Source organism: Chrysemys picta, chromosome 2 (assembly GCF_011386835.1).
Source record: "Chrysemys picta bellii isolate R12L10 chromosome 2, ASM1138683v2, whole genome shotgun sequence".
Taxonomy (NCBI): domain Eukaryota; kingdom Metazoa; phylum Chordata; order Testudines; family Emydidae; genus Chrysemys; species Chrysemys picta.
The window spans coordinates 287,953,581-287,968,797 of record NC_088792.1 but is presented as its reverse complement, the minus strand read 5'-3'; the positions used below and the strand labels follow the sequence as shown (position 1 = coordinate 287,968,797).

The window sequence follows — 15,217 nt, the reverse complement described above, 5'->3', positions numbered from 1 at the left end:
ACGCACACCCGGAAGTGCGGTGGCCTCAGGTGGGGCGGGGCCTGCGGAGCCCGGAGCGGCTCCGGGGGTTCGGAGCGGGAGGGGGGAGACGGAGAGAGCGCGCGCGGCCTGGCCGGTGGGGAGACGGTAAGTGCCGGGGGCCTCCTCGCGGCTGGGGGCGGGGCCTCAACCACGGCGGAGTTGGGGGAGGGGCGTGAACCCCCCGTGGGGGGAGAGGTCTGAGGCGTGACCCCCCCCGAGCGCCGGGGCCTGGGGCATGAGCCCCCCTGGGGGGGTGGGGCATGAGCCCCCCTGGGGGGGAGGGGCGTGAACCCTCTGAGGCAAGTGGGGGGGGGCTCTGGAGTAGGGGGGACATGAGCTGTCTGGGGGGCAGGGGTGAAATGGGGAGAGGGGTTTGACCCCCTCCTTGGGGGGACTGAGCCCCTCCCAGGCAGTAGTGTGTAAGGGGGGGATGACCCTCTCCTTGGGGGGGACTGAGCCCCTCCTAGGCAGTAGTGTGTAAGGGGGCGGGACTGAGTCCCCCTCCTTGGGGGGACTGAGCCCCTCCCAGGCAGTAGTGTCTAAGGGGGGGTGAACCCCTCTTTGGGGGGACTGAGCCCCTCCCAGGCAGTAGTGTCTAAGGGGGGGGGCGTGACTCCCCTTTTCCCCCCGAGCAGCTGTCCGTTCCCCTAACCCTGCTGTGGGGCTTTTGTCCTCCCCTGTTGCTCTTTCCCCAAACGTCTCTGGAAAAGGGGCTGCAGGTTCTGTTCCCCTCTGCCCCCCCCCCCAGGGCTGTGGCTTTGTGATATCTGTTGCCCCACTCACCCCCCATTGGAGATGTCTCCTGCAGCGTCTCCTCCTAGCAGCTTCCTCGATCGCAGAACCGGGCCCAGAAGAGCAGGTTCCCTTGCAGGGGAGTCGGGGCTGGTTCTGCGGATGCTAAAGCATCATTTCTGGATGTCAGCAGCTTGTAAGGGCTGCCCCCTCTTGTTGGTCAGTAGGTTGTAGTCCAGTCTGCTCCAAAGGTGACTGGCTGAATCCCAGCATCTCCTGGTCTAGCTATCCCTCTCTGCCCTTCTTCTTTGGTATGGGGTGGGAAATAGAGGGAGGAAGGGGAAGGGGTTATGGGAGCGCTACATGGGTTATGAGGTTATCATTGTTTAATTTCCCTATGTGTGTGCCACTGACCAGCCTCAGTGGCGTGGGAGATGGCCAGGATTTGGTGCCACAGTTGGCTGGACCACACAGTGATGTTATGGTCAAGTTCAGTGGGATGAGGCATGGGTGGGCCGCATTGTGGGATGGGGGCTGTGCTCATGGTAATGGAGCTAGTTGGTTTGAGAAGAGTGTACTGTACTAGAATGACTCTTGCACTATGTTCGGTCTTTCACTACTTGAACCCCCAGATTCTGTGGCTGAAACCCTCTGATGGCCAGATTGTTTGACTGAATAGGTGGAACAAGGCTGCTAACAGGCCAGGAGGGGTCGCTGTCCCATCCCCCTTAGAATCATAGGGTTAGAAGGGATCACAAGGGTCATCTACTCTAACCCCTGATCTAACTTCCTTGATTTCTGTCAGGATCAGTCTAAGGAGAGAAGGGGGAGGAGCAAACCAGCATGAAGGTGGGGACCAAGTGGTAATCTGCCAGTGCTGGCTGACTTCTCAGCAGTCTGTGCAAAGAGTGGCCAGTATCCCTAATTTACGTGCTGTTTAATCCATAGTAGGTGGCTAATACAATCCCGGATTCAATCACAGGTGGGCTGGACGTATTGGCTGTTGTAGCGTTTATTTATATTATAGTAGCATCCAAAAGCCCTAATCACAATCAAGGTATGTTGTGCTAGGTGTTGTTACACACACGTGGAGAGAGACCACCCCTACTAAGTAATTAAAGACAAGATGCAACAAGTGAGTAAAATATAGTAGAAAGGCTCACGTGCTTACACAGACTAGCTAGTGCTCAACCGGAGAGTTCCTGATCATTCTGATAATGTATTTATCAGTATATGTAATATCCGCAATCCCCAGTGATCCGCTAACTAGAAGTGGATTTGGAGGAGGAAAGGGCAGTGGTATTATGGACCGGTTCAGGAACCGAGCTCCAAGCATGAGGTTGTATAGAAGGAAGCACAAAGATGGTTGTGGAAGATGTGGCCAAACAGGTGGCTGAGGCAGATGTTATTAGCAAAGCAGAGGGGATGGGGGCAGAGTGATCAGATACAAATGGGGATAAATAGGGAGGAAGGGGTACTTAGTTCAGCTTTAGGATATTGTGTTAGGGCAGAGGCTGTGCTTTTTGGATCTGACCTCACGTACATAGTGCTTCCCGTCTTGACAACTAAGATGAGTTTGACTGAAGACCAAGGAGCCCTAGGGGAGAGAAACTATTAATGCACAATTCCTAACATATCGAGCACTCCATCTTTCTCCAGGACTCCTAGCAGAGCCAGCTAAGGTGTTGGGTCTGTTGGACTGAGCCTTACTGCCCCGAGCTGCAGTATCTCTGGGAACAGTGACTGTTGTGTGTTGGCTCAAGATCTAATGGCTACTGAGAGCCATGGGATTGCGCCACAGTTTCTGGTTCCATTTATGTTAAGTGGGGGGCATCTTGGTTCTGAGCTTTCTGGTGAAACTTAATATAAGAGCTGTTGTGCTAATCAGCTCTTTGCTACCTGCAGGCTGTAGGCAAGACCATTCCCATCAGGGTGTGCAAAAGGGACTGAGTCTGAAGATGAATAGATCTTATTAGTTCCAGAGCTCTGAAGGTTGCTGCTGCCTGCCCGCTGTATTGGAGAAATAACCATTTTAGTCCATGACCGTAGACACATTGGCCCCATGCTCTTCAAGGCCAGCAGTGACCTATAGATGACCTGCTAGAGGTCGAAGAAACAGTAGAGAGACATGTAGGCATCTTGGAAGAGAAATTGGGGTGGAAGGGGAGGAACTTGGTGGTCTATGCGGTGTAGGGAGGAGACATGGGCAAGGGAAGAAGAGCGGTGAGTTGGTCAGAGAGGACCTGCACCTTGGCTGGCCTTGTAAAATCAAGGACCAACAGTATGCTGGGGGCTTGTAAACAGTTTAGCAAATTGGAACCACAGGGTTAAATTTCTGCAGTTCTGGGGGTCCCCCTCTGATTTCTAGCCCCCTCCTGTTGTAAGAATGTCGGCGGAGCACTGGAGGCAGGTGGGATCTTTCCTACCTGAAGTTGCCAGGCAGGCAGGTGTGCTGGCCTTCTACCCTTGCACTGGGTTCCCAGCTCTGTTCTTTCTCTGTGTGGCTGGCTCTCGGAGAGCAGAAGCAGCAGAACAGGTGAGATGAGGATGGGGTATGTCTCTCCTGCCCACTCAGCAGCAGCTGCAGGGAACAAGGCAAAACCTGGTTAATTCCTGGTGAAAGTCAGGGATCTCATCAGGAATGTTGCAGTGTGTCCTGGGGGTAGGTATATCATTAGGTGTTTCTCTTCTCTTCCAGTGGTTCTGTGAAGCTGGGCCTCTGGCTTGCTGCCTCCCTGCAGCCATGCACTCCCTCGTGTTCCTCTGTGCACAGAAGGTGGTTTCCCACCACTCCACGGTGCGCGGTGCCTTGGAGTTCATCCCAAAGGAGTTGTATCCAGTCTTGTTCAAGGCAGCTTTCATGGACAAGAGGACCCTCGTGCTGCAAGATCTGGTGCAGACCTGGCCTTTCCCGGTACTCAGTTTCCAGAAGCTTTTGCGGAAGTGTCAGCACTGTGACCGGGCTCTGCTCCAGGAAAAGCCCAACAAGCTATGTGTGCAGACTGTCATCCTGGGAGTGGTGACCTACCTGAATGAGGCTCTCGAAGACCGACTCCACAGCCAAAGGTACCTGTCAGCGTACAGCTCGTTACCTACCACAAGGGTCACGTGCTGATGAGACTAAACCATACTGGGAGGCGGTGGGGGAGGAGACTTACAGGAACACACTAACACTGGGCTTCGCAAACTTTTTTTGCTGGGCCACCCTTTGAAAATATGAGGCTGTGATGACCTCACTTCCCCAAAAGTGATAGCAAAAATTCTGTACGTCCTCAGGAGCAGTAAATGAAGCATGGAATCGTTATCCCTGCAGCCAAAGGCACTGAAGCCTCTCAAAAAGTGTAAAGCAACAGTTTTCAGGAATAAATACGTGGATATTTAAGATACACATTTTCTGGGTAAAAAAAATAGACAACAGGATACAGCTTGGGGAGCTGGAAGCCTCTTTCAGTGATTGTGGCAATAATGATAACATTGTCCAAGGATTGTGGCTTTATACGCAACTATATACAAACAAGTATCTGGACACTTCATGCGAGGGGTGCTGCTGTTTTGAAGCACACAATTTTTTTTTCAATTGCAGCTCCAGGGAACTAAGGCAAACCCTTAAATCATCCTCCACGTTCAGTTTTCATTTTTGAAATATGAACAAATGTCCGTGATTTGGTATTGCCACCCTTCTGTGCTGCCTTCAGAGCTGGGCGGCTGGAGAGCGGCGGCTGTTGTACCCCTTGCCCGGCAGTCTCCTTTATTTGGGAACTTGAAATATGGTAAACCCTAGCAAAGGATCTAAAGGTTACCATAATATTTTTTGTGATCTCGTGACACCCCGATAATAGCCTTGTGACCCCCTTTTGGGTCGGGACCCCCAGTTAGAGAAACACTGCACTAATATGTTCAATGTTATTGACCTGGGGCCTCTGGTCCTTTAGTACATCCTGCAGTGATGATCCAGTAGGGCTGGGACAAGCTTTGCTTTTGTTCTTGGTTGGGTGACAAGAAAATATGGTGGTTTCCATATTTGGGCTTGTAGTTCAAATTGAAATTGCGCTGTGTCCCTCTGGAGGAAGAACCGCTGATCTGAGGTGCTGGGTGCTGACTTAAATCTGGGTGGACCAAATGTTCCAGGTATCTTACCATGTTAAACCGGGCATCCAATTTCAGTTTCCTCAAATTGCAGCAGAATGGGATGACTCTCAGGTAGCAGCTGCTTGGTAAATGCCTCCTCTGGCTCCTTGCATGTGATTGTGCTGCAGACTGCACTTTGGAAGCAGGCTCTTTGGCTGTTATGCATGTGGTTTCTCTGCAGTGTGGCACTACCAGCCTGTCTGCAGCATTAAACAACTTCCATTTGTCAAGTGACAGGCCATAAGCAGCTTTGGGAGGTGGGAGTAATTCCTGCTGGTTGGCCACTGGTTTTATCCATCCATGAGCATTGCTCTCTTCCCTTTGGAAATAGAGGGAACGGTCTTAAATCTCAGCCTATCTCAATCATTATGCAGTGCCCAAAAACACAAGATGCATTTTATTTTTTCTGTAAAACAAAGTCCCTGCCAGGGAAGGCAGTGAGATTCACAGGATAGGGGTTTGAGCAGAAATCAGGAGACCTGGATTCTAGTCCCTGCTCTGTGACCATGGGCTTTCCCCCTCTGTGGAACAGGGACAGTGATACTTAGCTTCAGAAAGCTTTGAGATCTACACCTGAGATGCTCTAAATCTTATTGGCACTGAATAGTGTCTCTCTTATTTTAGAGACAGTGGTGGGAGATTGGGGTGGGGAAGGCTAAGGGTTGCAGTAAGATCACTTGGTTCCTCTGTTCTAGTATGAACAAAAGACTAAAGCTAGGCAGAGCCACAGGCCGTGCGACTAGAACTGTTAAACCAAAGAGCTAATCCTTAGGCTGCGTGTCACATCATCTGAGCAACACAAGTGGTTCAGTCTTTACAGCTGCCATGAGAAGGGAGATGAGGTCCCAGTCCTGGAGTGAGAGCGAGTCTGTTCAAGCCAGTAATTGATACTAACACCTCTTCCTCCCCCCACTGGGTTCTGGTTCCCAAGCCACTGGGAGAGTGACCATATGGCCCTGTGTGGGGAACGATCCTGCAGTAGCTGGGTGAATGAAGTGGGTCTTTTCAGTCTGTCATTATTTTGCTCCTTTTTTCTTGTCTTCCCCAGCAGGAGGCAGCGCCTGCAGGTTCTGGACATGACGGGGCTTCAGGATGATGGAATAGACCAGGGCCCAGAAAGCATGAGCCTCTGGTCCAGGACCGTGACCCTGGCGAAAGCGTGCATTGACGTTTCCAAACACCAGAGCAAGTGCACCAAGCGCACCTCGAAGCGGAGGAAGGGCCCCTACAGCAGCGCGGTGGCTCTGCCGCCGCCACAGCCTGTTTCTGTGGAAGTCCACGTGGATCTCTTTGTGAACAGCACCTCTTATGGAGTCCTTAAAGATGCCTTGCAGAACAACGCCAACAGCATGCTGCGGCTGAAGTGCCGGGACTTCCGGGCTGAGGAGCTGCCCATTGCAAGTACCGTGGGGCTCCTGGAGTTCCTGGATCCCACCGGTGTTCGGCAGGTGGATCTGAGATTCAATAACCTGGGGCTGTCTGGCCTGAGGGTGATTCTCCCGCACATGGCAAAATTCACCAACCTGGTCAGCCTGAAGCTGCCCTACAGCAACATTGATGTGAGACGGCTCTCAGCGGGGATGGAAGGAAGCCTCCACTACTTCGCCACTCAGCTCAGTAGATTGTCCTGTCTCAAGGAGCTGAATTTGGGCTCCTCCAGGCTTTCCGGAAAGCTAAGGCAACTGCTGGGGTAAGCTGTTTGTAGGGCCGAGGGGGCCCAGCTGAGGGCTGCACTGGCCAATTGACAGGAGTGTGAGTGACTCTGTGTAATAGACCAGGTTGCAGCTCTTCTTTTGTGACCCATGGAGACTACAGGTCCCATCATGCAATGCTCCATCTTGATCAGAGAAGTTTCTTTGCATGTTGGGACCTGTATTCTGCAGCCTCCTTTAACGTGAGAGTTTGGCCAGTGCACTGCAGGTCCCATCGTGCAATTCTCCAAGCATCCAGACTTTATAGCTAGCATTAGGGATGTTCGTCACCGTACGAATCTGCAGCTTTAATGTTGGTCTTGATTTGGCCCTGAGCTACTTGGTGGTGTGGCCTTTTCCAACCATTTTGATTTCTGTCCTCTGCAAGCTACAGTAGTTATCTAAAATGGAACTTACGCTTACAATCTTTCTTCCCACCAGCGATTTGCAGGGTCCCTTGGAAAGCCTGGAGCTGGCCTTCTGCTACCTGCTCCCCAATGACCTCGCCTACCTTTCGCAAAGCCTTCACACCCCCACCCTGAAGAAGCTGGACCTCAGCGGCAACAACTTGTCTGACTCGCTTCTTCAGCCCTTCCAGCATCTCCTAGAAGAGGCCTCCTCATCCCTTCTCCACCTGGACATCATGGAATGCCGCCTGATGGATATCCATCTGGAATCGCTTCTCCCCGCCCTGTGCCGCTGCTCTCAACTTCGCTACCTGGGGGTATTTGGCAACCCCCTCTCTACGCGGGGGCTGAAGAACTTGCTGCAGAGGACCATGGGCCTATTGTACTTGCAGCTCGTCATTTACCCCTACCCTGTGGACTGCTACAGTGAGAACCTGCCATGGCCCCCCACCTCCTCTAACCTCTTGAATGGTTCTGTGGATGAAGAGAAGTTTTCCAGGGTGAGCGCTGAGCTGCAACAGATGCTGCTGACTGCAAGCAGGACCGACGCCGTCTGGACCACGAACTTATGCAGGCACAATACCTTAGATTATTTTAATTTGTAGCTCACCAGGAATGCAAAACCAAGGAGAAAACAAACTGATCAGGCTGAGCATTTTTAATGCCCCTTCAAAGTTGAACGGTTCAGCGGACGCAGCAACAACACGTTTATACACTTTTTTTAACCGCATCTGTTTAGTGCATGAATTCAAATGGAAGTTCTCTTCTCCCCTTCTGCACCTCCGTTCAGTAAAGCTGAGATTAAAGCTGCCAGGCTCTATGCCTCTTTATCCCTGGCTTATCCCAGATAGTGCCGTTGCTCTCCTGTCTTACTGTGCCCATGTAGGTTGTTCCATGCCCCTTACATGACTTTAGTGTAGCCCTGCAGAATTCTTAGCAAAGTGTACTAGCCACAGTACAAATGCAGCAGCCCAACAATTAGAAGGCCCCTTCTAAAAACACCGATCCATTCCTAGCTTCTGAGCAGTCTGCTCGTCTTTCTCTGCATGGATTACCTCGTCTGAAAACCCCTCTCTCCACTTCTCTTCTAATGTATCCCATCATTCTCTCTCACGGGTGCGTAGGGCTTAGAAATGTTACCAGTCACGTCATAGCCAGACCGCTAAACCCACTAGCCAGACAGATGTGAAAGGTGGGGAGACCTATATTTAGGGACAGCTCTACTATACTCCTGCTCGGCTTTATGGCTGCTGCAAGTGGGGTGTCTTGTGCTACTCTGTCCTTCCCCCCAGCCTTCACTTTGGAGTCCTCCTGTGAACTGGATATTTCCTCCATCTCTGCTGTTGCATGGAGCTTTCCTAAGATGTAACAAAATAAAATTGGCTCAGTTCTTATCCATTTCACAGCTGCTTGCAGAGTGTAGTAGTGGTGAGACTGACAACACCCCTGTCGGTTCCCACTCAGCTGCGGGTGCGTGGAAGATCTGAGTAACAGCAGAGGCATTGGAGTGGTATGTAGACTGACTGTTTACACTCCCCTGGTACGCAGAAAGCTTCTTCACAACTAGAAACGTTTTCTTTTTTTAAATGAGAGGTTAGATCCTGCGGAAGATGATTCATGCTCCCTGGTATACTTACCAGCCATGGGCATGTGGTAAGCCAGGATGGGTAAGGAATGGTGTCCCTAGCTTCTGTTTGTCAGAGGGTGGAGATGGATGGTAGGAGAGAGGTCACTTGATCATTACCTGTTGGGTTCACTCCCTCTGGGACACCTGGCATTGATCACTGTTGGTAGACAGGATACTGGGCTGGATGAACCTTTGGTCTGACCCAGTACGGCCGTTCTTATGTTCTTACGTTGTTCGTGTGGAGTTTTTCAGCTTGGTGTAGGGGCTGAGTCTCCCTTCCCCTTCCCTACACTCTCACTTCTTCTCCCTTTGAAGAATACTTTCTCCTTGGAAAGCCTCGTTACCTGGCCGAAGTAAGTAGTGTTACAGTCACAGCCAAGGCTTAATTCCTGTTCTCTCCACTGAGACCCACTTCTCCGCTAGACCTCTTGTCCTCCTCTCCCTAAAATATCTCTCTGGCTTGGCACACACCCAGTACTTCATCTCCCTGGTCCATCTGTCCACTTGCTCCAACCTCTGTGGGGACAGCTTTTGCTGATCCCTCTTGGCTTCTTCTCCATTCGCTGGTCTCCTATTGCCTTGAATATCAGACTTTTGGTGTGAAAGCCCCTTTGCTTGGAACTCAAACTAGAACTTTTACTAAGTGCTACCGAACATCCAATAGGGAACGATCCTGCATTAGCTGAGAGGGACGTAATCTATCTCTTCCATCTACCATACGCTCTCGGCTTCTGCATACCATTCCACACTCAAGCTGTGTGGCTAGCCAGTTCCTTTCTGGGTGGGTTTGTTGCTACCAGTCTAACTTATGTCTGGTAGTGGCTTCTTTCTTCCCTTGTCTGTAAAATCCCACAAGATTACTTTCATGGCCTTCTGCCCTGTCTACCTGCATAGTCATCTTATCACTCCCTTCTAGCTTTAACTCAGGCTGATTATATTCTACTGCACATAACTTGACACCTTCAAGATCCCTCTCTTGACCAGTTAAACTTCTGGCCTCATTTTAACTCCCATCAGCTTAGTCTTCAAGCCCCACCTGTTTCTCTTGGGCCAGAGGACCTCCCTCCCATCCAACTCCATTTCCCCCCTTGACACACACTTGTGGTTTGTTTTTGCTGTCCAGAACTTTGGCATCAGACTCGGAACTCTGCTCTCCTTCCCCCATCCTCTATGGCTGCATATTTGCTTACATAAACTTCTTTGTTCTGGCCACTTTGAGGGAATAATCGTGCCCAATGGGGGGTTAATTTTGTGTGAGACTGCCCAGCTAAGGGACTTTGAAAGCTAGTAACTCATTCCTTCAGCACAATATCCATGTCAGTATTATCTGGGCTGCCCCCTGCTTAAATTCTCCTGTTACTTTAGCCAGTGAATGCAGCCCCTCTCCAAAATCCACTCACATCTGTATATATCCTCTGTTTATCAACCCCATCCTCAAACCACTCCACTAGATCCTTGAGCGTTCAAGAGCCATTTAAAAAATATGCTTTGTACAAACCCTACCCGGCCATTCTATCTCGCGTTACTCCCCCTTCCCTCCCTATGTAAAGCTGGCCTCCTCGCTGGCCCTTCACACAGTCTCCATACTCCAATCTCTCTTCAGATGAAAGGCGCTCTACAAGATAAAGTGTCATGTGACCTGGGGCCTTTCTCACTGGAACAGCTATTTAACTAGCTGCCCTTTGGCAGAGGTCGCTCTGCTGCTGGACACACTTGTTTGAATCAAGACTATGTCTTGGAGCCCCTGTCTCTTTCTACCACCTCCCCCCGTGCTAGTGACGTGGAAAACCTCGACCATCCCTGACGGGTGTTTATCCAACCTGTGTTTAAAATCTTCCAATGACAGGGATTCTAACAACCTAAAGACTAAACAGGCCCAGTTTTTTTAACCTTTCTTTATACATCAGCCTTTCTAAACCTTAGATCATTTTTGTTGCTCTCCACGTTATCCCCATCTTTCCTGAAGGGTGGTGCCCAGAGCTGGACACAGTAGTCCAAGTGTTACCATGTGTGGGACGAATAAAGTGAGAAGAGATTAGCGTTTGAAGTCGGTGGGTTACAGTCTGGCTCCCTCTTCCCTACCTCCCCTAGCAGTGGGCCTTCTGTGTGCCCTCAGCCCCAGGAGGTCTCCAGAGCTCTTAACCCTTCAGAGGGGGGGGAAGTCACCTTTGAGGGTATGCTACTAGTCCTGTCTATCTACCCGAGCTGGGATGCATGCTCCCAGCTCTGGTGCAGGTGTATCCTAAGTGTGTCTTCCTCTCTGTATGTCCGCTCCCATCTCCTTCTCCCACCCTTGGCCTTGCCCACCCCTCCCTCCTTCATCTCCTCCTGCTTACTTCTCCACGTGCTTTTATGCTGCCCCCTAAGCCTAGAACAGTCCCCATTATTGACTCCCCTCACATCTGACATCCTTGGGCACCTCCAGTCACTCATCATCTCTGCAGCCCCCTCTGTCCCTGTCCTCACGCCTGCTCTTAAGAGATTAAGCTCACTCTCTTGCCTAGCAATCTTCCCTGTCCCCTCTGGTCTGTCTTTTCATCATGTCTATTTCAGATGCATGGAGCAGGCACTCTGTTTTGTGGCTGTGCACATCAATTGTACTGGACTCTGCTACAGCGATTAAATCTTTTTAATTCCCTTCTCATCATGGACTACTATAAGCCTCTCACTCTAGCCGAGTGCAGTGGTGGCTACTGATGGTTCAATCAGTGTTTATTTTTGGAAATTATCTTGCATTTGTACAGCACCCTCACAGTTAGAAGGATCTAACAGTGTTTTACCAGCTACGTACGAGAGATTATCTCATCTGTTGATGACATGCAGCCACCTCTGGGGTGAAACACACCAGCCATTCAACAGTGCAACAACCCGTTAGGACACAAGCGAAGAATGCTGTGTCCGTTTAAATCAGAGGAGGGGATTCAGGGAGGCAGAAAGTAATTGCAGGAGGTGGAATTTGATCAGTCCACTGGTGTTTCAACGCTTGGAGAAAGCACTGTGAAAACTCAGCAGGATCTTGGTTTTGTGTGTCCTTGGAAAGGGGACTGCCATGTTTCCAGCTGCGCGCGAAGTCTACAATAGCCAATTTCGCCAACCATTGAAATGGTAGGAGGGAACTAGCCCTTTGCATCTCAAACAGGTGGGTCAGGGTAGAAGAGAGTTTCCTCACATCCGTAAATCATTGCTAGAGAAACCAGGCAAGCTCCTATTTCAAGTCTTAGTCTAAGGGACCAAACATTCAAACAGCAGCATGCTGTAGCCATTCAAAACCAAACAGCAAAGCATACCCTGCTCCATGATGCCCTATGGGACGCTCTCCCAATCCGATCTTTCCAGAGTATGTTTGGGGGCCGTGCCTGTAAGTTGCAGTCATGATCATGAGACCAAACTGGATTGCCGTGGAGAACAGTCTGAAGAGCAATTTCTTTGGGACTTGTTAATCCACAGCAAAGGGAAAGTTTGCTGTCCAAAGCAAAGCTGTACTGATATTAACACCCCGTGCTCGACCTGACTCCCCTGAAAGGGTTAGCTTCCATAAGGCAGAAGCTGCCAACAGTTGTCTCACTTTTGGGACATGGTCAGCCAATGAGTATGTTCAGATGATGTAATAGCTTCTAACTTGTGTGTCATTGGTTGAAAGCGTTGTCACTCACTATTGTCCTGGAGAATTATAGGGGGGGAGTTGGACAGAGATCCTCTTTCTTATCCAGTTCAGCCAAACTCATTAAATGCCGGACTTGTTTTTCTAATTCTCCTCGGTGCTGTGGATTAGTATGGTCCAAAACCTCCAAGTCACTTCTCAGGGTCTAGAATTGAGGATAACGTGAAATTACTGATCTTGTAAATTAGCTGAGATTCTTAGGGCACTAGCCTGAGCAATGCTTAGCCACTTTCAGTACGTTTGGGCCTAGACATGGCCATGTCATCCCCTGGCTCTTGCCAGGCGGTGAAGAAGGCTGCACATTGGGTTTAGAAAGTGATACGCTATTTACTATGACTAATCTTGAGCAAGCAGTTCAGGGATGTCTGCCACCGTGATACACAAAACCAGTGCATGCAGTTCAACGTTATTCATGATAAAAGGCATAAATCTAAACTCAGAATAATCTACAGAGCAACATCCAGTGTCGGTTCATTCTCCTGAATGATTGCAAGGAAAGACAAAATGCATTAAATCTTTAGTCCAGCCTTTAAATGAATGTATTTAAAATGATCTAACCTGGAATGATAACCTGGTTCAGAAATACAGTCCAATCGATCCGACAGGGTTTCCATTATGTATAAGATTCAGTAGTTTTAATCCTCTCCAATTTCTGTCACACAGGGGAGAGCTAGTTCATTTCAAGCAAAATTTAGGTGACAGATTCCCTTACGCTTGGAACCGATCTTGCAGCTTTCCACTGGGCAGTCTCCCTCTGATCTGAATTAAAGTATATGCCACTTTCTTGAAGTCCACATTGAGCACATTATTACTGTAGAAGAGATGGTAATAAAACTTTTCTATTTCGGCATTTGCATTGGCCTCCTAAAGCCTCTTTTGCTAGAGAGCCAGTGTGGTCATTCTAGCATAAAGCATGAGTAACCAGAGCATCCATGTATTAACGTGAACTGTTCTTGCACTGGAGTTAGCTCGTAGATAACAACTGGGGTGTAGTTCTTGTCACTGGGACTTTTTTTCCCCTATAGTCTGAGCTATCCCCCCTCTCTGGATTCCACCAAGAGATTTTAATGAAACCCCTGCAGAAATGTACCTGGCCCTGTTCTGTATTAGCCACTAGAAGCCTGCAATCCACCTTAGAAAAAACACCACTTAATTCCTGGACAATAAGTGGTCCTTTTTGGATGCCCTATAGAGCCTGGCTGAAAATACCCCCCGGGGGAGGAGGGGCAAATACTAATGGTTTGGGCTACCTTGGCACCTTACATCGCTGGATCTCGCCGTGCTTTACAAACGCTATTTACTTTAGTCTTTTAACGTGTCTTGTGAGTTACAGCCATAGCACTGTTCTCATGTGACAGCTGGGGAAACTGGAGCATATCAAGGTGGCTTTCCTTGGCTGTCCTCTTTCCATGATGGTAAGGGCAACTACCATCGGCTGGATCATGAGCTTCTAGGGCAGCAGTTCTCACCCTATTTACCATTGCGGGCCACGTATGCAGCTCTCTATATTATGTGGCTACATCCACACAATATATATACTACCTGTATGGCTCTGAGGATGTCACGTGGGCTGCAGCTGTGTGCTGATTGGGCTGCAAGCAGCCCACAGGTTGAGAACCACTGTGCTAGAGGATTGTGCCTCTTTACCCATATAGTGATCTAACATTCCCCCCCACCTCCTGATCTATCCCCTCAGCAGCACAGACCCCTCCAATGAGTGATTCATTCACTCCAGCATGTTTATTCCCATATATCTGTAGCTGTGCATGACTGGCCGACCTGCCTTCCCCTGGCTTGATGCCGGACCAACGTTTGAAGCTGGAAGCAGTGTCTGTTTGCTTATGGAGTTTGCTTTTTTTTTTTAGGTGACAAATCTGAGGCACTGTCCCAGATTGAGGTGTCATTAGAGGAAGTTTTGGAACAAATGGATAAACTAAACAGCGATAAGTATCGGGGGGTACCCGTGTTAGTCTGTATCTACAAAAACAACAAGGAGTCTGGTGGCACCTGAAAGACTAACAGATTTATTTGGGCATAAGCTTTCATGGGTAAAAACCTGCATTTGAAGAAGTGAGGTTTTTACCCACGAAAGCTTATGTCCAAATAAATCTGTTAGTCTTAAACAGTAATAAGTCACTTGGACTAGGTGATATTCACCCAAGAGTTCTGAAGGAACTCAGATGTGAAATTGCAGGACTACTAGTAGTCTGTAACCTGTCATTTAAATCAGCTTCTCTACCAAATGACTGGAGGGTAGCTAATGTGACGCCAATTTTTTTTAAAAGAGATGACCCTGGCAATTACAGGCTGGTAAACCTGACTTCAGTACTGGGCAAACTGGTTGAAACTATAGTAAAGAACAAAATTGTCAGACACATAGATGAACATACAGGGCCGGCTCTAACTTTTTTGCTGCCCCAAGCAGCAAAAAAAAAAGCGCCGAGCCCACCCCGCCGAGCGCCGCGCCACCGGAACCCCTCCCCCCCCCGAGCGCCGCGCCGCCGGAGCCCGCCCGCCCCTCCCACTGAGCACCGCGCCTCGCGCCACCCCCTTGCCGAGCGCCGCGCTGCTGGAACCCCTCCCTGAGCGCCGCGCCGGCGGAGCGCCCCCCCCCCGGCGGAATGCCGCGCCGCGCTGCCCCCCCGCTACCCCAAGATTGGCTGCCCCTTACCAGGTGCCGCCCCAAGCATGTGCTTGGTTGCCTGGTGCCGGCCCTGTGAACATAGTGTGTTGGGGAACAGTCAGCATGGTTTTTGTAAAGGGAAATTGTGCCTCACCAATCTACTAGAATTTTTTGAGGGGGTCAACAAGCATGTGGACAAGGGGGATTCAGTGGTTACAGTGTACTTAGATTTTCAGAAAGCCTTTGACAAGCTCCCTCACCAAAGGCTCTTAAGCAAAGTAAGCAGTCATGGGATAAGAGGGAAGGTCCTCTCGTGGATTGGTAACT

General features: G+C 49.9%; 1 protein-coding gene across 2 annotated transcripts; it reads left to right on the top strand.

Moving 5' to 3' along the window:
• The first annotated feature begins 6 nt into the window (after positions 1–6).
• LRRC14 (leucine rich repeat containing 14) lies at positions 7–12,355 on the top strand. Of its 2 annotated transcripts, none has more exons than XM_005291115.3 (4): positions 7–126; positions 3,452–3,819; positions 5,930–6,571; positions 7,014–12,355. In XM_005291115.3, the coding sequence occupies exons 2-4, from the start codon at positions 3,497–3,499 to the stop codon at positions 7,582–7,584; spliced, it is 1,536 nt and encodes a 511-aa protein (XP_005291172.1). In that variant the 5' UTR covers positions 7–126; positions 3,452–3,496; the 3' UTR covers positions 7,585–12,355. The 2 variants fall into 2 exon arrangements, with proteins under 2 accessions (XP_005291172.1, XP_005291173.1); XM_005291116.3 differs by having other exon boundaries at positions 8–126; positions 5,933–6,571.
• Positions 12,356–15,217: the final 2,862 nt, after the last annotated feature.